Here is a 24,412-nt window from a genome sequence, read left to right on the forward strand (position 1 = left end):
GTGATTAAACAATAAAAATTTTGTTCAAAACGCCGTTGATTGATGAAATAAACCTATGAAAGACGCCAGATGTTTTGTAAAAGCAAAACGAAAGAATGCCAGATGTTTCTAAAGCAAAACTAAAATACGCCAGCTGCTTAACGAAAGACGCCAGATGTTTTCTAAAGCAATGGTTTTCTAAACAATGAAAATTCACAGCGTACATGTAAAATTAAAGTGAGCTGCAAGTCGTCATACCTCATTGAACCTTTAGTATAAACGCGCCCGATCTCACGTCGGTGATGATGTACTGGGCAGAATTCACGGAAGATTCACGGTTTACCGATGAACCTCCGCAGCTTCGCCCACTCATCATCATTCACTCCGTGGATATGCTGCGATTTTTTTCCACAGGCTGTCCTTGTTTGCTTTGTTACATAACGAGTAACAAAAATGAAAACTTTCATCTGACGAAGCTAGGACAGTGGAGGACAATACCCACATAAGCTATTTTAGCATAGACAACTGTTAACGTTGTCTTCAAAAAATATTAAATCAAACAGTGAACAGCAACACACAACATTTATTTTTCAAGCAGTTTCCCATCCCTTTGATGAAGCACTGGGCCCAGCTTCGTCATAGGACTTGCTTGAATCACCATCTGCTTTTTCCACATGGTAGTCTGTCGGAGGCAGCTGAAGTTCCCGAACTTTTGCTCGTGACCTCCACACTTTAAGTGAGAAGTCATCACTTGCAGTCACTAGCATCTCTGGATCCTTGGGATTAAAAGCCACAGCATTCACGACGTCACTGTGCGGAAGCTTGGCCAAGCAGACAGAATAGTGGCGGTCCCACAAGTAGCCCTTCCTGTCTTCGGCACCACTAGCCACATACTTGTCACTCACATCAAGGAAGATGAAAAAGCACTCATCGTTAGGGGTATATGCACGATGGGAGCGCAACAAGTTGCCAACTTCTTGCATGGTGGTCAGGTCTATGACATGGATGTCAATTTCTTGTGCAATAGGAGGTGGTGAAAGTGGCTGCTCAATAACGTAGTCCTTAGGCCAAGGCCTGCTATTTACATACAGAAACCGGTGGTCAGGTGAAAGCCCCATGCCAATAATGTGACCGTGTAAATCCACAAGATGATCGATGGCATCGAAAGATTGTTCGATTGGATCAGGTGGATCGCGCCTTGCTTCCTGCTGCCTGGCAAGGCACTGTTGCAATGTTGGTGGTTCTCCGGGTTCAGCAAATCGAAAAGGCTTGATGCGCTTGAAGCCCACTTGATGTGGTGCATAGGTCAAAGAACCAGTGGTGAAAATGAGCAATTTTTCACGTGGGTCCAGGGGATCATCAACATCAGCACTGTCCTCATCTGTGTCGTCATCATCTTGGGATGAACATGGGTCAGGTACAGGATTACCACGACTGCATGACTGCTCGCAGTTGGCAACTAGAATAGTGCGCACTGAGCTGGCGTTTACATTGAAGAACTTGAACATCTGTTTGACAATGGGCTTCTTTTCGGACTCGCTCTCCTGCCAGGCCTTATTCAACCAGATGGCTGAGCAGGATAACATGTGGCCAAGGAAGTGCAACCTCCCTGAGAGGAGGTAGTGGTCAGTGTACCACGTGCCAAAGATATCATAGGGCTTGTTGAGAACTCTGCACTGCAGGACAAAGCCTTCTTTCAGATTGAAGACTGCAATCTCGCCAGAAGCTGTGTGTGTTCCAAAGTGTACGCCAGACACAAGCAGCAATGTGTCAGACTCATTGAACTGCGAGAACTGTGTGTAGTTCCAGCTCAGGTCACGCATATTCCTCGAATGAGTGACTGAAGCTGGGTATGAGGCACTCCAGAGCTTTACATGGCCATCCTTAGAGCAACTGGCAAAACAAGTGCCGTCGTGTGAGAAGCTTACGTGCAGGACCTGATGGCTGTGCTCAAGTAGTACTTCAGATTCAACTACGGGCGCTTCATAGTATAAGCGACGATACTCGGATTTCCATAGGGTGCCCTCCACAATGGGAACACTCCGGTCGACTTTCCAGTCCCGCTGGAACTTCCTCCGCCACAGCAACTCATCATCAGCTGCAAGTGACCAGGATACACATACGCAGCCGCAACGGCATATGTCTTTCGCCGAAAGGTGCGACAGGATGCGCAGCAGCAACGAGTAAGGCAATGACTCCCACATGTCCAAAGTGCAGTAGGGAATTCACAGCACGCCTTTCACCGCCCGCTTACCCTGCGTAACATGGAAAAGAAACTTCCTTTAGCAAGCGTACAGTACATCGATTCTGCAGTTGAGTGAACTGTAATTAAGAACATACATGAACACAGCACAGCTAGGGCACAACACAAACTGAAATACTTCAGTAGTGCCAAAATTGACCACAAAACTAGGTTTTACACACAATGCACAACATGAAGTGATCAAACAGGACTTCTAACGTCTACGTGGGGTATTTCAACAGCTAGAATGCTTCCAACAGAAAATGAACAAAACAATGCAGAGGATACAACACAGGCTGAAATATTTCGTTGCCAAAATAGGCCACTAACAAGAGAATGTTTCATATTAGATGCGCAATGCAAAGTGATCAAACATGACTTCTTGCTGCTATGTGAAGTATCTGAACAAACAGAACGCTTCTCACAGCAAACAAACATTGCAAAGTGTGCAACAAGGGCTGAAATAGTTTGCTGCTGCCAAAAGAAACCAGAAAACCATGTTTTACACAATAAAGATAATGCGAAGTGATCTGTGACCTCTAGGATCTACAGGGGGAAACTGAACAGCTAAAATGCTTCCGACCGCAAACGAATCAAACATAGCACAAAGTAAAACGAACTGAAATAGATTGCTGATGCCAAAACAGACCACTAACAAGAACTCCACGCTTTACATTAGATGCGCAACACATAGTGATCAAACGCGACTTCCAGCGTGTACGCGTTGTAAGAACAGCTAGAACGTGTCTGATCGCAAACAAATTGAACATAGCACAAAGCACAACGCAGTAGTAGTTCGCAAATAAAAAAAATAAAAGAACGCTAACAAGAACTCCACCCTTTACATGAGATGCGCAAAATGATCAAATGTTAAGGGTACCAATATGGGCTTTGGTTCATCGTAAATTGGCTTATAGCACACCGCGGAAAACAAACGAAGTCAAAAGATGAGGTAACAGAGGAACACAAGCGCTACCTCATCTTAGTCCTCGTTTGTTTTCCGCGCTATGCTACAACAATTTACGATCAAATGTGACTTCTAGCGTCTGTGCGAGTTATCTCAGCAGCTCGAACACTTCTGACTGACAACAAATCGAACACAGCACAGGGCACAACACGAAATGAAATAGTTTGTTAATGCCGAAATAGACCACTAAATCCAGAACACCAAATTTCACAAAAGATGACCAACGCGAAGTGAACATGACCATCTACGCGAGGTGGAATATCTCACAGGGTACAACAAAGGCTGAAATAGTTCGTTACTGCCAAAGTAGTCCATAAAACCACGTTTAACTCAAAACGCGCAATGTGAAATGTTTAAACGCGTCTTCTGGCGCCTACGAAAAGTATCTGAACAGCTAGAAGAACGCTCCCGACCGCAAACGAATCGAACATCGCACGAGACGGACTGAAATAGCTCATTAATGCCAAAATAGACCACTCAGAAGAACTCCACGCGTTACATTAGATGCGCTAAGTCGAAAACATCACAGTTACATAAGATATGCGCAACACGGAGGGATCAAACGCGACTTCTGGCGTCTGCACGAGGTGTCTGCACGGCAAGAACGCTTCCGACCAAGGAATCGAACATGGCACAACGCGCAACGCAGGCTGAAATAATTCGTTATTAAAACAGACTGCTAACAAGGAACTTTACGCTTTACATTCGATGCGCAAAGCGAAGTGATCAAACGTGACTTCTAGCATCTACGGGGGGCATCTCAACAGCTAGAACGTTGACCAACAAGTCGAACATCGCGCATGGCACAAAAGAGGTGAAATGAATCGCAAGAAGCAATATTGATCACTAAGTCCACAATACCACATTTTACATATGATGTATGTACGTACAACGCGAAGTGTTCAAACGTGACTTCTAGCGTTTCCGCGCGGTATCTCAACATCTACGCTTCTGACAGCAAACGAATCGAACATCGCGAAGAGTACAACACAAAGTGAAATAGTTCGTTATTGCCAAAATACATCAGAACACCGCATTTTAAGTAGAATGCGCAACGCCAAGAGATCGAACGTGATTTCTAGCGTCTACGCGAGACATCTCTACAGCTAGAGCGCTTCTGACCGCAAACGAAGTCCATCATCGCACAGGGCACAAGACGGGATGAAATAGTTCTCCAATGCCAAAATAGACGAGAACACTACACTTCACATTAAATCCGCAACTCCAAGAGATCATACGTGACTTCTAGCGTCTGTGCTAGGTATCTCAACAGCTAGAACGCTTCCGAGCGCAAACGGAAACCCCTCCTCATCACGCAGTTAGCTTACAAAACATCGCGTCCGTCGAGGTGAAGGTCGCTACTTGCGAGTGTAGATTTCGGCTCTTAATCCTGGCGGGGTCCTCACAGCTCCCCTCACCGATTGTTCTTAAACACCTGGCGCCAGAATAAGGCCAAATCTACACGATCTACGTTCGTACCTCCATGCCTCAGAACCTCGGCGTTCGCAGCCATGGACGACAGCGCGTGCAGTGCACCCGTTCTGCCCGTTCGGCCCGTTCTGCGTGCGCCGCGAGATGGTGTCGTTGTCGTCGTCTTCGTAAAAAAATTAACAAAAAGCGGTAAAAGTTCGTAACAGCTATTTCTGGGCGACTTCATTTCCAAAATAAATGTCAATGTCATGTACAATAGTACTGCAGCTTTTGTAATTTTTCCCGTTATTTAATAAACGAATGTCGATTCACGTCCGTGCAGTGGTCAGTGCTACAGTGGCTATCAGTGCTATTCGTGTTTCTTTTTTTTAATGTTTCTGCGTTGTCGTTCGGTGGCCGTTCACGTCGCATCGTATGTGCTGAGAGCACGTGCGTAAACATGTGCGTAAATGCTTACTTTCGGGAGGGGGGTTTCTTTTTTGGAGCTTGTCTCCACTGTGCTGTGCAGTTGTGAATTTTTTTCAGTAGCGAATCTAGCTCGGGGAGATCGCTTATTACTATTTTGGCTTACCTGTAGTATCGCGGCATGGCTTGTCGGTCACGTGTGATCGGTGACAGGGAAGCCTCCCGAGACGTTGCTCGTTGCACGCAACCGTTGTTTCTTGGACAATTTAATTCTTGCGAACGCCGCAGAAACTGCGCCTCTCGAAAGCGGCAATACCATTGCATACCTTGTGTGAAGAGTAAGAAAAACTGTTCTAAGGAAGTGCATTGAAAACGAAGCTGATTGACGTGGTTTTTCGGTTTAGCTTCTGTATTGTTATTATTTATCGTTGCAGCATGGCACTGAGGTACCAACTGCAACTCATGGGCACACTTCGGAAAGTTCTGCCAACATGCGGTGGTCTTGCGGCAACGCTGAATCAACCAGTGCACCATCAACCCGTTCTGCACAATGCAATAAGGCGACCGTTTATTATCAGCTGCTGCCGTTATGCGAAAGGAGCAAATCGACCTAAGCACTCTGGTATATTGCACTCTGCTTGCTTGGTCACCAAAGTGTTTCAGTGCCCGCTGTGATAAACGGTACTAAAGATACTTAAAAAGACTCGTATTTCGGGAAAAGTGTAGGCAGTCGTGATACTCGGAGCTTTACATAATATTTCTTGCATGTATGCCATTATTATAACGCTTTAAACAGGTCTTGTAAGCCCTCGTGTAATCCCTCCCCTCCTTTTTTCTTGTTCCTTTTTAGTTTGTAAACAGAAAGCATTTTGAAAATGTTGACAGGCAATCTCCCTCACGGCTTGTATCAACCAACCCATCCCTGAGAGACGTACAGTCGCGCTCAATATGACTTGCAACACGGGAGCGCGTGGCCTCACGAGTTCAAAGACAGCCCATGGCTCCACTAGCCCTTATTTCCACAACTAAACGCTGTTCTTACACTCGGGGATGATTCAAAATAAGAAAATATCATTTAGGTGCTGAAATGAAAACAATTTGAAGCCATGCACAGTCTTTGAACTCATGAGGCCACGCGCTCCCGTGTTGCAAGTCATATTGAGCGCCACTGTACATTACTCACGGATTGAAATAGGATAATTTAGGGCTATGTAATGCACATGTTTTCGTTTCTACTGTCTTCAGTTTGGGTCATATCGGCGTAACTTTTTACTCGAATGCTTAGATCAGAGCCAACATTATCTTTAGAGACCAGATTAGTCTCGAAATGACGTAGTTATCTTGCACAATTGCGCATACAAGTTGTTATACTAAAAATTTTGATGTCGCGTTTGAATCCGTGAGTACTGTACATGAGACATTTAATTGTTTTTTGAAGGCTGTCCACGCCCAGCTTTGGTTTTTATAAGCCGCATGTCTGGACTTGAGGCAGGAAATTTTTCATCATGCCAATTTTTGTCTTCATAGCTGTGTCATATCTTCCGTCTCATCTCCCTCCAGTGCTGGTTAAAGGGATACTGAACAAAATGTTTGCTGCCGAGATTTTCAGCCTAATTGAAAGATTGGGAGCTGAAATTGGTAGACACAACCTTCATTTCAGGCAGAAACTAGGAGAAAATAATGAATTTAATGCGTTTTTCACAAACTGTCGTGTCTAGTGGCCGTGCTGTGAATAGGAGGAGGTTACGTTTAACGCCCCTGGAAACAGGCATGCCAACCATGCCAGCTGTTGCCTGCATCTTCGAACCCGCCCTCCTCCCACTGCAGTTTCTAGGACCAGTACGAACGGCACCGGTTGCGAACAATGCTCCCGGGTGGGGTACATCTCAGCGCCTTTGTGGAAGGGAGAGAGTGGGATGTAAAGGAGAGATGGATGAAGGAAAGTAGCAGGACAGAAAAATGTGCACCCTGCTTCCACCGTGGGGACACCTGACCGTCACGCTGTCAATGCGCAGCTCCTAGCGTGCTTACAATCTTCGATGAATGCAGCCAGCTGTTCAAAAATATGTAAAAATAAACTGTCTATTGGAACAGTCGCATCTTCCGAGTGGAATTTCGATGTTTTGGTCATTTTTTTACTATATTCGTTCAGTATCTCTTTAAGTAGTCAGCCTCATGTTGGTAGGCCCTCTGCCGTTCACTCCAAGTACACATTAGCTCTGCACACTTCATGGTGTAACTTTGTCCTATAAACTATAAAAATAGTCATCGTTATTTACTTGGGTCCTCCTCCAGTGCCGTGTGCATAACGCTATCCACTTAAGAATACGTTGGACATGTTTATCACTCTTGACGAGAGAGTAGCCAGCAGAAGAGGATGCCCTTACATATTTTCTGTGGGACTATTAATTTAGAAGATATGATTATAGCATATTCATACAAGTACTAGTGTTCTTGCCACTTATAACTGGAAATCCATGAATCATGTTCTGGAGGTACTATTTTATAGGACTTACATTCTTGGAAGTATTTTTTTACAGTACGCATTGAATACAGAATTGGTGGTCTAAGATTTATTTATTTTTGCATGCCGATTGAGGTACAGATTAAAATTGAATTAAATCCAAATAAATGAGGCTGATGGGCTTACATAAAAGTACTTTGAAACAATTTTCCTCTAGTAAGGTGGAAAATATCAGACATTAAAGAGACCGACAACCGATTTTTCTCAACCCAGTTCTTTACGGCACAATAGAAAGCTCACCTTTTGTAGTGTTTGTAGCTGTAGCGGATAATCCCAAAAGTGTGTGATTATTTTATTAGCAGTATTTTTCAATCTGGAAAGCCCTGAACTGTACATAGATGTCCTCCAGCAACGCTGTGAAGCGATAGCGATGCCAATAGCCCTCCTCGCATTATGGTCAAGGTTTTGCTTTCACAGGAGTGGGTGAAACTGTGCTTAACCACCTTCGTATTGACATTTTCGACCGTTTTGGAACATTAAAAGGAGGTAGAATAAGTTGAGCGCTCGTCGTCACGTGAGATCTCTTTACCACCTCGTGAGCTAGGCGCTCGTGGCCTCCGCGATTAGTTCCGGCAACGCAGCGCCGGAGGTAATCTCGGAAGCCGTGAGACGCCCTTCGTACTTTTCCAACACATCGGCATGTGCCACTAGGCCCTGAACTAACAACGTTCATGCTGCCGCTCATGAGCGTTGGGTCATACATCAAGTGAAGGTGGCGCCACTGTTCTGCTCAGTGTGAACGAATGCATATGTGCATGTTTTATGTTAGAAAAGGTTATTATAAAAAGTGTGCTGTATTTCAACGCTAATATAGAGACAATAGCATACACCAGTAAAAAGGTCATGTGATAGGTACATTTGCACATTCACCTTTGTGCCGCCAGAGGCGCCAAAAGTAATTTTGAAGGAAGAAATAAAAATATAAATCCGCGTTTAATGAGAAAAACAGGGTTCGTTTTAGACGATACAATAGACAATCCTTCTGTTAGTGGGGTTATCTCAATCCGTGTTCTGAGCAGTTGTCGGTCCCTTCATGTTTTAGCAGTCAGCCAATGATGTCTAAATGGTGAAATGCATGCACTATAGATAAAACAGATTTAGACATTTGCAATGTCATGTTGATCTGTACAACAGTCTGGAATTGATCATGCATATGAGCCCATCACAGAAAAGAAATTTTCTGTGAAGGGCTCATATAAATTTTTATAAGGGAACAGGAAAGTGCAAATGCTTATAAAATGCAAAAGGTAACGATGCAACACAAGGCAAATAAAACATGTTTTATTAAGTTATAAAATGCATACACCATGTAAAGTTGTGCACTTGGCATCAGTGATCAGTCAATGTTGATACTTTAATGAAGCAGTTGAAGCAAGAGAGATGAACAGTTTTATTTAGAAAAAAATAAAGGTGTCAGTCTAAATTACCAGGGCACTGAATCCAGAATTCATGACCGCAAATGTGGAGAAAAAAATGCCGAGATCCCACGTACCGTGGGAATCGATGTAATGCGAAGCATGCGGCGGGAAGGTGACTGTGGCATAATATTTTAAATTGAGCGAGGCATTACAAAATTACGCTAAAGATAGGCGCAAATGGTATATGCACACACATATGTTGAAGAGTTGCGCACGTGTTATATAACCAGTTGTTTACAGTTGCGCAACGATGCGAACAGCAACATAGGTATTACCAACACCGGACGTGGTAAGCTGATATGTAATAATAATATCTGGGGTTTAACGTCCCAAAACCACGATATGATTATAAGAGACTCCGTAGTAGAGGGCTCCGGAAATTTCTACCATCTGGGGTTCTTTAATTAACGTGCACCTAAATCTAAGTACACGGGCCTCAAACGTTTTTGCCTCCATCGAAAATGCAGCCGCCGCGGCCGGGATTCGATCCCGCGACCTTCGAGTCAGCAGTCGAGCGCCATAACCACTAGATTACCGTGTCGGGGTAAGCTGATATGTAGTGCTTATACTTGTCCGTTATGATGGAGAATGCATGCACGTTTCACGAACCTGTGTGCATGTGTGGAAGGAGTTCTTGACAGTTATCACATAGATGGCGGCAAGCGCAATGTCTTTGTTATTGAAATTGATGTGCGCAACGCAGACCTCGCTGATTCTGCTGCTTGTTTGTGTGTGTTCGGTGTCTGGCAGCCGGTGAAGTGGGATGTGGCCTACGTTCAAGTTGCGCATCGCCATGTTCTTATATGTGCCCACACCACCGCATCTGCAATGAAGCCGCTCGCTGTGGATGACACATTGGAATCCCGTAATTGCAGTGGGCTCATCGCTGCAGGTTTCAGGAAGTGCTAAAACGCCAATTTTTGTGAGCAGAGCGTCTTTTAAGAGGTCATGCACATGCGCATGCATAGACTGTACATTGAGAGCGACGAGCGTGAGGTGATTGTTGTGGTTGTGGCACCGAATGAAGGTGGTAGCTCAGTCCTAGAGGCCCGTTTGCTAGCTGGGTCATGTCATTGACAGACTGTGTCGATAGCGTCAGCGACATGTCTGAACGTGAAGTCGCCTTTTGCTTTGGTGAGGTATAGGTCGTCGAGGCTGGTAGCCCTGGAAAGTGCTACGTAGACCAACTTCAGTGGATGGCACTTATCATATCCGAAGACTACGTGGGCGTATGTGGCCCTTTGTGACTTATATACAGTTATGACGTTTGCTTGCGCAAGGGGAAACTGTGCCCACTAACACGAGATATTTTTCTGACGTATGTTGTGGTTGTGGTGGTTCGCAGTCCCATGGGCACTCATTTCAATTCTATTGAGGGTGTGAGGTAGTGATGTGCTTCCTGGCAGGGATGACAGTGCCTACCGTGAACGTTGGAAATTCAAGCCACAGTCGCAAGAGGTTGCTGTGTTCATCATGCTCGATGTACCACGACATCCCCATGTTTTCATTAATGAGGCCTGTCTGCATTTTTCACTGTCTGCAGAGCAGACAGTGCAAAATTTGACCATATCTGCTAATGAAATATACGTTGCTCAAATGTATGTGTGACCTGTGCATGCACGGTTACAGGGGAGGTGCCTGGATGTCCTGACCCCTTCTATTACAACTTCCAAAAATGGCCTTGGCTGCATTCTTTGTTATCGTACATGCTCTCTGACGTAGCTCTTGTTCACTTTTTTTTACACGTTCCAGTGCCAGCATATGGAATGTGTAATGCGTTAATGTAATACTTTTTTGGCTCTGGAGAGCCAGAAAAGATTTAATGGTCAGTGAAAAGAAAATGGCAGCATGTAAAAAAGAAAACTTGCTGCAAGGGAAACTGGCTCAGATGTTGGGCTTAGCTCTCCCCGCTAACTTGCAAGGTTAAAAAAAGAAAAAAGCAGGGGCAGCAAGGAGGGCACACTTGTATTGTCTCGCATCTAGCAGCAATAGTTTCAATTTTCAATTTCAGTTTCAATTTATTTCCATAAGAATGGAGTTACATTTCTTTAGTTTCCTTGTAAACTATATTGGTGCCGTATATGGTTCACGTAAAGTGCTGTGTGAATTTGTTTTTCCTTGCATAAGGCAGTCTTTTTTCCACATCATCAGATTAACTTCATCTTTATAGCTGTGATCATGTTTATGCTTTACCAGTCGTGTGGCAGGCACTGTTAATTTGTGCATGGATGTTCTACACAGAACAAACCTTGATTTTTTTTTATCTGAAACTTGCATTGGTACCTATTATTATAAATTCATTTAGACCTTTTGCTAGTTGGTAGTAGGGAGTAGGCATTTGGGAGTCCATGATGTGTGAAGCACTGCATAATAGAAAACACAGAGCACATGTTTTATGCTCTCTCTTTTATGTCATTTCCAATTTTAGTGACATTCTTTATGTAGTGGATTGAATTCTCTCATCCTTAGTTATATTCAAAAAAATTAAATTATGGTGTCTAACTTATGAAAGCAATGTAGGGACTGGGTGGGGGAGGGCTGTAGTGGGTATTCTGGGTTGATTCTGATGGCTTCAGCTTTTCGCAAATGTGGACATCTGGTTTTTTAAGTGCTGGAATTAGACAAGGACAAAGAAGGACACAATGCATGTACTCACTTTCAACAAATGGTTCATTTCAACCGAGGAAAACAATCAAACATAGATTACACCCATATGCTGTAACAGAATGACATGCACAGAATGCCATGCGCCTTCCAGAAATGTTACACATGTACTGTCCTTAGGTCCTACATTTTCTGTCGAGCCCAAGCAGATCGTAGCGCCTGAGCTTCTATCATTGGTGCGACGCATGTCATTCCTGACACCTAAATAAGAGAAGTGCTGCATCTCTGATGGCATTTATATTCCGACAAGATGCAAGCAAGCTCCATCCATACTGCCATTCAAGCTTATGACTGTGTACCTTGAGTGACATTCATTGTGTGTGTTCCCAACTGACAAAGAGGGTGGATTTGCTGCTGTTTCCATTGAGCTGTTCACATTAAAAGCCTGTGAAGCAGTTTTCTCAATTTCCGAATGCCATTATGTTGTGCGAGTGGCCAAGGCTAAGAGCTATGCAAGAAACTGTAACTTTCAAGAGTTTTGTCTCGTATCGGTTAGAGTAAGAAAGATTTTCTCAAAGTGTTCAGTACAAAAAAAAAAACAAACCAGGGTTTCTACTGTGAGTAATTGTTTAAGAGAATGACATGAGGCAAAAATCACTGGCACTGTTTTTACCAGGTAAGCCCAGGATTTTGCAAATTGACTACCCTTACTTTTAATGAGAAACTTTGACGATGTCCTCAAGATTGTCAGTCCCCCTTAGTGGCAAACGTCTATGCATTCTGCATGGATGTCAAGGACCTATATTACTCCTTACCGCAAGACCGACTGCTGCTATGCTTAATTGAGAGCATTGAACATTTTGGTTGGGTTGGTTTTAAAGACGAAGCAGGTATGTTGGCAAGAGGTTTCGTGGAGTTCTTATAATTTTAACTTAAGTTGACTTTCATTGTTAGGGATGGGAAGTCTTTCATTCAAAAACAAAGGAGTTTGTATTGAGTCCTGTATAGCTCCAATTCTGAGCTAGCTATTTTTATTCTTCGCTAAGGTTGACAGGGAGCTACCAAGGCTAACAACTGACATAAATGTCTGTAGATATTTTAGATATGTTGGTGATTATCTGGTCATTTTTAACTGTGACAGAGTTTCCTGGAAACTTCTTGTAATTAATGTACTAAACTTTCAACAAAGCTTGGAGCCTTTGTTACTAACCCATGAATAACCTACTTAAGATTAAACTGTTCTAGCAGGATACTATGTTTGGCAAGTTGATGCATGGTTAAACAAGGTAATGCAGTGCAATGCAAAATAACTTCAGAAAAAAAGGTCTGGCGCTCTTTATGTCTCATCTTCTTTTTTTGTAGTTATCTTGCATTGCGCCACATTAGATTGTTTTGACAGAATTGTTTGCTTTCTTGATAATAAGTCCATGATGGCCAATGCTGTCGGCATTATCAACCTTGAGGGAATAAACAGCTTTTGCCGTCAAGCTCAGCCCATTTTAAATTGGTCAACAGCCCTCCCGCCTTACAGAAATGGGTTACACCCTTGCACATGCAGATGTCAGTTGCTGAAGGTCTGATTAGATAGTATCACTTCAGTGCTCATGTCAGCATTCCATGCAGTGTTTATGATGAAAAAGAAAGACCTTTGTGCATTGCACAAAATTTCGCCCAATTTGAAATAATGGGTGGAATGTCCCAACGTTAAAGTGTTTTCTTGGCTCCTTGCAAGTTAAACTCAATCTTTAGATCAGCAATCAAACATAAGAGAAGACACCCACTTGCAAGAAATGGCATAGGACAGTGTTTTTAAAATGCAAGAAGGCTGTTGTGTACCAGATGCCTCTGACCTGTGGTAAGCACTACGTTGAGCAGACGAGCCACTGCCTGAATGGCAGATTAAGGGAGTGTTGCAGTAATGTCAGGAAAGGCCATGATGGGTGGCTGGTGTTGCATTGTAGCTCATGTAGGGGTTAACCGTTTGTTTAAAACACTGTGATTTTATCAACAGAGACAAACTAGCCAGATGGAGAATAAAAGCTGCACACATTGCAAATTTGAGCTCTGAGTATGTTGGCACTCCGACCCTCTCTTTGTCTAAAACAATTGTAATTTTTTAATATGTTATAGTGTGTGATTTGATGAGTGGCTGGACTTGTGTGTATGTATAATGCATCAAAAGCCAGAGACCATATCTCTGCGCATGTGAGATTCTGTTAGAGTGCGTGGACAGCATCTATGTATAAAGGTGTGCCTTGGTTGAAATAAACCTTTTGTCGAAAGTTAGAAACATGTTGTGTCCTTCATTCTTGTATTGTTCCAGCACTTAACATTTGTTACTATTCAGGATTTTAATGTGCATTCTATGTGAAAATTTCTGCATTTTCTCCTCACTGGAATGCAGATGCAGCAATTGAAAATTGAACTCGTATCTTTGTACTCACCCTCAGAATGCCATTGCCAGATATTATATGTTGCTAATGTACTAGAGCACTTCTAGAGATTGCATTGTTCCGTTTCCAAGTTTTAACTCAAGAATGCCAGATTAGCTTGTGGTTTTGCATTTCATATCCAATAGCCTTGTTGAAAGGAAATGACTATATTCACCTAGAAATTGTGCTTATAAAGGCATACTGGTATTTTTGGTAAGCATTTGAAGGCCCAAGCTATGTCTTCAGCATTGGAAAGGTGCATACGTCTGGAGAAAACATAATAGATTCTCTTGCTATTCATTTTTTACCATTATGTATTTTGCTTGTAGAGATGGTGAACTACACCAGAGCATTTTAAACCTTTGAATCCGTGTAAATTAACTTTAGATAAATAATGTACTAATAGTGTTGTGAAGAACGTACACCATGAAGTAAAAACCATTGCGGTTCTTTTTAAGGGTCCTATTATAACTACAGTCGTAATGGGAGACTAATTCATAAGGGAAAATAATCTGCCTTTCTGGAAAAATTGAAAAACTGCATTCCTTTACAAACGTAGCTGATGATGAAGTTTTATGCTTGCCTCCTTTTCAGGAAAGGAAGCCAAACCTAAAATTGCCCTCACCGATGATGAACTTGCGGAAGTGGTCCGTATTCAGAATTTTCGATCAGAAATGCAGAAGGTGTTGCAGCGATTGCAGGAAAGCTTCATCAAGCACCTTACTATAAACTCTGCTGCAGGTGAGCTGCTTACATGATCTTTTGTTTTTGTTATGCTAGTACTTTCATTGGGTTTGTAAACTGTAACGTGATTATGCTGCCATTTCTGGTCAAGCCCAGTCCTCGGTGCTTTTTGTGTAACCTATCCCACTTTGACTCGGCATTGCAGGTGCCTGTGCCTACATGATGTTTAAGAGAGTGATCTCATGCGTACCCATACAAATGCATTGCTCTGACTGGGACCTGAATGAGGTTGAATTAAGCAGATAAAAATGCATCAAGTCGAATCAGCAATAGTCTACTGCATTATACGGTACAACAAATATTGCGTAAAGCCTTTCATGCTTCCAGCAAGCTCCAGCATCATTTCTGAAAGTATCTGAAAGGCAAGCTGTGGAAGACATTAGTTTTGACATCCCGGGGTTCTTTATATGCACCAATTATTATTTCTTATATACATTAATGACTTACCAAGTAATATTTCCTCTCACATGCACATTTTCGCAGACTACTGCATTCTTTATCGTCCTATTAAGACTAACGACGATCACTAAGTCTTCCAGAGAGATCTTGAACTTGTTTCTCTTTGGTGTAACACTTGGCTTAACGCTTCTAAATGTAAAATAATTTGTTTTAGCCGAAAATGTACTACATCTACATTTTTGTACCATATAAATAACACAAATATCTTGCATGACACGCAATATAAATATCTCGGTGTTTATCTAACTTCTACCCATTCGTGGTCAACTCACATTGAATACATTTGCGCCAACACTTCGAGGTCATTAGGCTACATACGCCGCAAGTTACATCATTCTACTAACGATATTCGTAAACTAGCTTACGTAACATTTGTACAACCTCAACTTGAGTACGCAGCATCCATTTGGTCTCCCCATCAGAAATATCTAATCAAAAAACTCGAATCTGTACAAAATAGGGCTGCACGTTTCATTTCACGTTATAACTATAACGCAAGCATTACACAAATTAACTCTACTTATCACTTCATCCTTTACATGATCGTCGGGATATTGCCCTGCTATCATTGTTTCATAAATACATCTATAACGCAGCGTCATCATTTTTGCAACTTGAAACTCCACAATATAGGTCATAACGTTTATACAATCAGTTTAATTTCATGCGTATTTACGGGAAGACCAATTCATTTAACTATTCTGCTCTTCCAAGAGCCATTCGCCTGTGGAACGACCTTCTAAACACCATAGCCTCTGTAAGTAACCAAGATAACTTCGAGCATCTACTTACCACACATTTGTTATAATAATGCTTGATACCATATCCATGACATTGTTGTTTTCATAGCCTTATTGTTATTTGTGAGCAGTGTTACTTTAAATGTTTTTGTAATAGCCGAGTTATGTCGCATTCGTTCTTTAATTAGGCTGCTCGTATTTTAATGTGCCACATTTTGTTGTGTAAATGCACTGTCGTGATTAAAAGTGTATTTTTTCCTTGCCTCTCTTTATTGTACTATAACGTAATGATCACTACTTTCCCGCATATGTTACTGTAACATTTTTTTATTAGCTGTTCTCATTTTCTTATGTATTTATACTAGGGGTGTGCGAATATTCGAAATTTCGAATATTTTTCGAATAGTGTTTGCTATTCGATTCGATTCGCACTGGAATTTTACTATTCGAACTATTCGAACTTCAACAAAAACAAATACAGTCAACGTCAGATTGAAAGTGACCCCTTCAGAGTTTCAATATGCTCACCTCATTACACTCTCGTATTGCGGCAAAGCTACCTTTCAAGCTCCGTTGCGGTCGAACTTAGCCAAGAGACAGTCAACGTCCGATTGAAAGTGGTCCCTAGATTTTCAATGTGCTTCACCTCATCACACCCCCGTATTGCGGCAAAGCTACCTTTCAAGCTCCGTTACGGTCGAATTTTGCCAAGAGACAGTCAACGTCCGATTAAAAGTGGTCCCCAATTTTCAATATGCTTCACCTCATCACACCCCCGTATTGCGGCAAAGCTGCCTTTCAAGCTCCGTTACGGAACGCTGGTTCCAACATGGAGATGAAAGATGTGGCAGAGTTGGGGGCTCAATTAAGGCTGTTTTGGGCCTGAAATTTGGGCAGGAAGTCCGAAAAATCGGGCGCCGAAGCTTTTAAATGCGAAGCATTTCTTAGCGAACTTCTGCGACTTTGAGCGTATCTATCCATCTATCTATCTATCTATCTATCTAGCCGCCTACGACTTTTTTAGCAATCAAAATTTCAGATGTTCTTATATATCAACGTCTACGAGGCAGATTTGGAACTCCGGACTTGAAGGGAGCACACCCTTGTCCGCCACATCAGTTGGGCTTCCACAGAAGTTGAAAGAGGAGGAGAGGCTGAGAAAATGGACATCTTTGCCTATCACGTGTAAAGTGTTGTCGGCAACACTTTGGTTGCGCCAAATCATGTACATAAATACAATTCGGCCTCTACATTGCCTCATTCTTGATAAGACAACTACGAAACACCACCCCGCCAGTGCTTCATCAACCTAGCAAAAAGAAACACTTTCATGTTGCTATCTGATGAGAACATACTTAGGGATTCTCTGCAACTTTTTTCTGTAATTTCACTTCGAAGTATTCGAAAAATGTTTGAGAAATATTCGAAAATTATTCGAATTTCGATTCGCACTCAATCTTTATTATTCGAATTCGCTTCACACCCAAATAGTTGCTATTCGCACAGCTCTAATTTATACCCATTCATTTTGTACACTGTTCAAGTGTAACATTTTTTTTCATTACCCCCCTTATGCAATGCCTCCTGGGGCCTGTAAGGTACTTTTAAATAAATTAATAAATAAATAAATAAATAAATAAATAAAATCTTTAGCGAGTAGCACCACATTTGGAGAGGTTTCTTGGAAGCCAAAATGTGTCCATAGCATACCTGCCAAGTCTCCCGGATAACCCGGGAGACTCCCGGATTTTGAACGTTTCTCCCGGTTGTACGGGTCATAGGAAAATCTCCCGGAAATCCAGTTTTGCCCCGCGTGTCCAGTGCATTGCGCGCCCCGTTGGGTCACGGTGACGCGAGGTGGGACGTTTCGCGTACAGATGCGCTACACGCAATTTAAAAATTGATCCTAAATGTGTTATGGGTTATATCAGCCGTTAATATTTCGTAGATGATGCGTTTGTGTACACATAAATATATCCCACAAGTTATCTCGCCTTCAAAATTTTGTGTCACTACTGCTTTAAGTGGAGAGCCAAGCACGTAAAAGGGTAGCCGTTACCGATGTCTGTCGAGATAGCGTGTTCGCCAGCGCTTGCGACCGATGGTCCCTTTTCCCGACGAAATAACTGGTAAGCAAGTGACCGACAAGCCTCGCACGCGGAGCGATGTTATCGCATGTGCCCTTCGCGCGACGGTGACGGCCGGGTCGTTTCATCTCTGCTTCAACCGCGTTCGTCCCTATAGCGCTAGCGCGCATTTACTCGCACGTGAAACAGACGATCCGTAAGCGATGTTATCGGTTTGGACTCTGTATGTACCGGTCAGCGGCGACCGCAAAGTCCCGCTGACAGTGTCCAGTAACCCCCCCCCCCCCCCCCCACCGCGGTCGGCATACTTTATACCCCCCCCCCCCCGTGAGTAGATCTCCCAGATTCCGTTTCTCCAAACTTGGCAGGTATGCCATAGCGTAAAAAGTGTGAAGCCTTTCTCATACAAAATACATGGGGTTTCACTGAAAATGCATGAGGTTGGTGTGGGCTAACTTGGATTTGGGAGTGGGTCAAACTGAAATTGGGAGGGATGTTGGTGTGGGTAAACTGGAAACTTGGGATAAATTTATGCAGAAATTTAGAAAATTGTCTCTGTTTAGCCTAGTTTGGAAACATATAGTGCTATATATAGTAAATAAAAATTGGTGAGTGAAATATTGTTATTGCTTGAGTGGTGATGTCTCACTGCTATGAAACTTGATCAGTTTAAGTTATCGCTTTTATTAATCTGAGAGAGTACTAGCAGAAACACAGAATATGCCAGCTTGCAAAGCCTACAACATAACTGATCACGTAGCATAAACATTTGACACAGGACAAGAGGAGGCACAAGGTTTTTGCGCTACGTGATCAGTTATGCATTAGCAACATGCCCAACTTCATACTCTTTGCCACCTACCACATAGTCAGCATATGCCACAATGGCACTTCAGCATCCAGAGTATGTTGATGCACTGGTAGGTGAGACACAGGTGTAGTAGGACAATTAAGGCATCCCTACCCTTTCACCTGAAGAAATACAACACCAAATAAGCGATGGGCAGAAAGCTATATGTGCAGAAAGTCTTTTTTTTTTTTCCTGGCTAGCCCTGCTTTTGATGTGGCAAAGGCTTTGTGTATGCCTAGTGTCCATTTTTGAAAGTGAACTTCTATAGAACATTGCTTTTTTTTATTTCTGCAATTGACCAGGTGTTTCTTATAAATTTTCAGGAAGCATTGACACAATACCAGTGCATGTTGATGGACAGGAATACAGCTTGGCAGAGGTGGCCCAAATAGCCAAGAAGAATCCCCAGCTTATTGTGCTTCATATGGCCAGCTTCCCTGATGTAAGTTCTTAGTGCAAATTTCCTTGAAGTAGTGATTGAATCCAGCCACTGCTTTCAGTTTAGAATTCTGCTATACTGCAGAACGTTTTAAATTCCCGTACTATTTCTGAATTTTTGTATAAAAACATAACCACGGTGAACTAATGAACATCTGAATGTGATCAACTGATAAATTTCACTAAGCTATTTGGTAGGTCATGCCACTTATGCCACGTCTGTGTTTTCCTCAGACATGTATCTGAATGAAGAAAGTCTTATCTGCTAGCCAGGCACCGTCATGTCGCCGTCTTGTTGTGACTTTGACCAGAATAATGCAATTGATCATTTTTGCTTGATGATCCATCTTTTTATTCGCTGTTCATGACCGGCTGATCCTGGTGATAATGAAGACATCAATCCTCATAGCACTGGTGAAGCGGGAAAAAGAGTAGTATTATGTTACATTACCCAAACTTTGTTCCTAGTGCTACTTGGGACATTGTGATCACCTGCTATCATGTTTGCTGGCGTAAATCATGAATTAATCATGCGCACAACTTTGTTACGTCAATTTGTCGGTAAGCCTCACAAGACTTACCTATAATAAACTACTCAACTACTTTAAAGGGGTCCTGAAGCACTTTTCAACATATTTATTTATTTATTTCGAATACCTGCAGTGCCTGAAGGCATTATTGCAGAGGGGGAACACACAGGGTTACATATGCTCGTACAAATAGACAAATGAGCAAACAGAATTAAGACAACAAGAGAACTAGAAAAAAACATCCAACAGTAATGCTCTGAGCGATGTTTCAGTGCGAAAATCAGCAATCTACTGCAGTAGCTGATTCCACTGGGTTATTGTGTGTGGGAAAAACGAATGCTGAAAGTTATTTGTGCTACAAATAATTTCCCTTATTTTTAACGAGTAGTCACTTCTATGAGATATGAAATGAGGGAGTAAAAGGTAAGTTTCCTCGTCTATTTTTGACTATACTGGAAAAAATTTTGAAAAGCATTTCTAACATGTTTTTTGTGCATGTTTAATAATTCCCACCCCAAGCTGTCCTTAAGAGCAGTAACCCTGGAAGTAAAAGTCATAATTACTACAGACAAATCGGGCTGCGCAGTTTTGTACATGTTCAAGCATGTCAGACAGAGTTGCAGTTTGCGGGTCTTAGGCCATACAGGTGGACTCCTAATGTGTTGCCATGTGTCGGCAATGCATATGGCAACGCAATCAACACAGTGTGTTGTTAAAGACGAAGCTTTTGTGTACAACATGTAAGACAAATGTTATTGCGCTGTATCCAGTAGGAAATTAACTATCTTGTGTCAAAAACAGTGGGGGTCCAACTGTGCCATTTGCACCATTTTGCTATGATTGTATCTGTCTGCGACTTGCTGCTCCCATCCAAGTGCAGCGTGTGCCAACTGCACCAAAGTTTGCTATTTTGTCTGAATAAATGTCAGGTGGCCCCTCCTATGAGATTGAGGGGGGGTAGGAGGGGGGGAATCAGGGTATGGAGCCCCTTCTAATGTGAGACCTTGCGCATGCCTGTGACCCTTATGATGAGCATTTTACGTGTGATAATGAGGCCTTCATGGTAGTGATTATTATCAATATGCAGTCGCCTTTTTTTGGCAGCTTATTGGTACACTGGTGTGTGTTGTCAGTACTGCTAAACTGAAATTTCTGATGAAGCAGACATGAATGAACAGCTCAATTGAGTTCTTGTGGTCATCTTTTGTAAAACAGTTGCTCGGAAGTCAACATTTTAACAGCGGAACTGTTTAAGCTTGGAGAAGCCCCTTAGTTGCTAACAGAAATGATCATCATCATGGACCAGCACACGCCCTCTTTGTCCTCTTCATCTGCTTTGCTCCCAGAACACGTGCAGCAATTTGTGGGATGCAATAACTTTGATGGGCGAGAGAGCGAGTACAGAGAGAAAGGGGGAAATTCTTGGTGAAAAGAACATCTTGGCGAGGCGGCATTTGAGCCCACTTACCCACGATCCGAAGGGGAGCGTTGTAACCACTCGGCTATCTAGGCACGTTAGCAGAACGAGCATATATGGGAACCATATGATTGCGTTGCTATGGGTGAGAGAAGGAGAAAAAGATAGAGAGAAAGAGAAAGAAATGGAAACAGAGAGAGTGAAAGGAATGGATAGAAAGAGATAGAAAGAAAGAGGAAGAGAGAAAAAGCATAACATAGCCATGTTAGGATAGCATCGCAAGGGGTGGGAAGGGAAGTTAGGGTGAGAAGAAGGTGAAGGGTAAAGCATAGCATAGTCATGTGTAGTATAGTTTAGCAAGGGGGTGGAACGGAAAGTGAGGGTGAGGAGGAGGGGAGAGGGTAAAACATAGCATACCCTTGTGTAGTATAGTAGAGCGAGGGGTGGGAAAAGGATGGGAGTGAGGAGGTGAGAAACGAGGAGGGGAAGGCTACCAGCTTCGCTGTTTCTTCAGTCTTTGCACCACTAGTGTTCAGCTGCCCCAATTTTCTTTTTTTATTCTATAGTCCTTTTTTTTCCGTTCCCACTGCTGTATGCCCAGTTCACATAAGGGTGATTCCACGTAAGATCGAAACAATCGATGGCTGGTCGACCTCTCAAATTTATTTCAAAATTTTATATATTATTACCTGATGAGTGGAAAGAAGAAATCCGCAATTTGTTTTGCTGCCAAAAATTTTTTCGAAGCACAGGAAATCAATAATGACGAAGAGGTGGAGTGGAGCGCTCATCCGCTCTGCTGTTTTGGCCAACTTTCCTTATGAATTGCACAAAATATATTAAGGTGAGGTAGCTGAAATTTCTTTAACTAAATATATGCATGTTTTTGCTTCTGCTCAGGTATTTTTAGTTTTGATGTGTAGTGTAGATGTTTTTATAAAAAAACCTCAAAATTGGCCCAGGAAACGTTATTTTCATTACTTTGAAGGTCTTTAGCTCAAAAACTCCTTGTAACAGAGCGACAAAAATTGCGCATTACGTTCTTCGCATGCTTATCTACCATACTGCCGAATCTTATATTTATATACCTTTTCAGTGAAGAGATATGATCGGGCTAAGTTAAAGAAAACACCGGACAATGAAAACTTCTGCCGACAATTAAAAAAGAACCCCATTTTTTTATATTTCTTAAACTTTGTCCACTTATTCTCCTCCACATCAGCTTTCATAATGATTGAAAACATGTTGCATAATGTCGTTGCACCAACAGTTACGACCCCTCCAATGAGACCCTTAGGCAAGGATTGGCAATTCCGACTTCTTGCCCAGCAAGTGTATAAAATGCAGGCAGGATTGAACTGCTTTTTATTAAAAGGCCAGCAGGTACCGAAAAAGGTGTCGCCGGCACTCAAGACGTTAATTTTGAAATTACTTCATCACTGCAGCGGCCACGAGCGCGGGGCTCCCGAGCAGGCGCGCGCGCACCCGAGATGCTCGTTGTAAGAGACGGCGCAGTGAGAGCTCGTTTTCGCGTCCTCAGAGCGATTGAGTTTGAAACAGCAACACCTCTCGGGTGACTTGAACGCACGTGCACTGCAGCTTCGCTATTTTATCCGCCCTGTGTTCGCATCGCAGCTATAGGCGCTGATAACACAGCGGAGATGGAAGCAAGATGAAAACTCTATAAGGGATCTATGAGCGCTCGCTTCACACACGCTGCTGCCAGAGAAACTGCGCTGCGCCAGTTGCGATCAGTGGAAAGCATTAATGTGGCGCTCCAGTGACATAGCAAAATATGGAATGTCAAAGGAAAGAAGAGCGAAACTATCGGTAACCGGATGCGCTTGCCTATCTTAGATGTCAGCAGCAGACGGCCGAACTAGCCGCGCGTTCAGAGCGCTGTTCACACTTCATTCGGCGCGAATAGTTCTTGTGCTTTGCTTTTACTCTACTCCTCCTGTGAGTCTCATGGCGAGAAAGTATAGCTCTGAATGAGTGTATTGTGGAGACTACTTTTCGAAGCACAAGAAGTTTAAAGGAATACTGACACGATTTTCTAAAAATTTCGGATTGTCGCTCTAAATAAAATACTGGTGTCGAGAAACCTAAAACGACTATTGTGGTGCCTGGGAATGCGTCGTATATATTTTAATTAGCGCCACCTTAAAAAGACACTTTCGGTTTAGATATCGAGGGGGTGGCTTCTCAGTGTCGTTTCATAGCAGTGTGACGTCACGGAGATACAGAAACTCGCGACGTACTAGCAGCAAATTCGTCATCTGCTCGTGGTGCACATAAACAACGATGAGTGAATTGTCGTCCTGTGACCTTGACAGTGATTTCTGCGATTTAGGCTGCATGCAGGACGCAGAACTCGCATAATCGGGGGAACTGTGTTGACTCGTCGGGATAATGTCCTTGCAGTGGAGCTGGCTTGCAGATGCTCAGCGACGAAAACTTCAAAGTCAAATTAAAATATTTTATATGTGTTCTCCCACTCCAGTTTGTGGAAAGCGTTGACACTGCATACCAACGAAGCAAAAAATGTCCCTTTTGCGATGTCTCAAAATTGTGTCATTACTCCTTTAATTATTGCAAAGAAGCCAAAATTTCGCACAGTTACCGACCTAGGCATATACGCTTTGAAGAAACGTTTAACGCTCGAAAGATCAGTGACTGCCAGTGAGATGGACTACTTGTGCTACGCGTGCTTTTGCTACCACTGCAATGAAAGATCTTCACGGAACGCACAGTTTAACGATGACATTCTTATGCCCCCTGAAAAAGAAATCGACGCAATTAACCAGATCACTGCGACTACCGCTGCATGTGCGTTCAAGTCACCCGAGAGGTGTTGCTGTTTCGAACTCAATCGGTTTGAGGACGCGAAAACGAGCTCTCACTGCGCCGTCTCTTACAACGAGCACCTCGGGTGCGCGCGCGCCTGATCGGTAGCCCCGCGCTCGTGGCCGCTGCAGTGACCAAATATTTTCAAAATTAATGTCTTCAGTGCTGTCGACACTTTTTTTGGTACTGCTGGTCTTTTAATAAAAAGAAATTCAATCCTACCTGCATTTTATACACTTGCTGGGCAAGAAGTCTGAATTGCCACTCCTTGCCTAAGGGTCTTATTGGAGGGGCCGTA

The 24,412-nt window shown here is 42.9% G+C and overlaps 2 protein-coding genes across 3 annotated transcripts in view; one reads left to right on the forward strand and one right to left on the reverse strand.

The window, feature by feature from the left end:
* Positions 1-540: 540 nt before the first annotated feature.
* On the reverse strand, positions 541-4,787 carry LOC119396113 (F-box/WD repeat-containing protein 5). Its single transcript, XM_037663208.2, has 2 exons — positions 4,668-4,787; positions 541-2,234 (listed from the first exon to the last, which is right to left on the reverse strand). The coding sequence occupies exon 2, from the start codon at positions 2,181-2,183 to the stop codon at positions 570-572; it is 1,614 nt and encodes a 537-aa protein (XP_037519136.1). The 5' UTR covers positions 2,184-2,234; positions 4,668-4,787; the 3' UTR covers positions 541-569.
* A 143-nt stretch (positions 4,788-4,930) lies between these two features.
* The window catches only part of LOC119396130 (ribosome-recycling factor, mitochondrial), a 31,679-nt gene continuing 12,197 nt past the window's right edge, over positions 4,931-24,412 (forward strand). The window contains exons 1-4 of one of the 2 annotated variants that reach the window (XM_037663224.2): positions 4,931-5,060; positions 5,459-5,646; positions 14,597-14,743; positions 19,206-19,324. In XM_037663224.2, the coding sequence (XP_037519152.1) occupies positions 5,460-5,646; positions 14,597-14,743; positions 19,206-19,324 (453 nt within the window). In that variant the 5' untranslated portion in view covers positions 4,931-5,060; position 5,459. Of the gene's footprint in view, positions 5,061-5,147; positions 5,363-5,458; positions 5,647-14,596; positions 14,744-19,205; positions 19,325-24,412 lie in introns of those variants that run through there. The other variant, XM_037663234.2, reaches the window with a different exon arrangement.

Source organism: Rhipicephalus sanguineus, chromosome 1 (assembly GCF_013339695.2).
Source record: "Rhipicephalus sanguineus isolate Rsan-2018 chromosome 1, BIME_Rsan_1.4, whole genome shotgun sequence".
NCBI classification, from domain to species: Eukaryota; Metazoa; Arthropoda; class Arachnida; order Ixodida; family Ixodidae; genus Rhipicephalus; species Rhipicephalus sanguineus.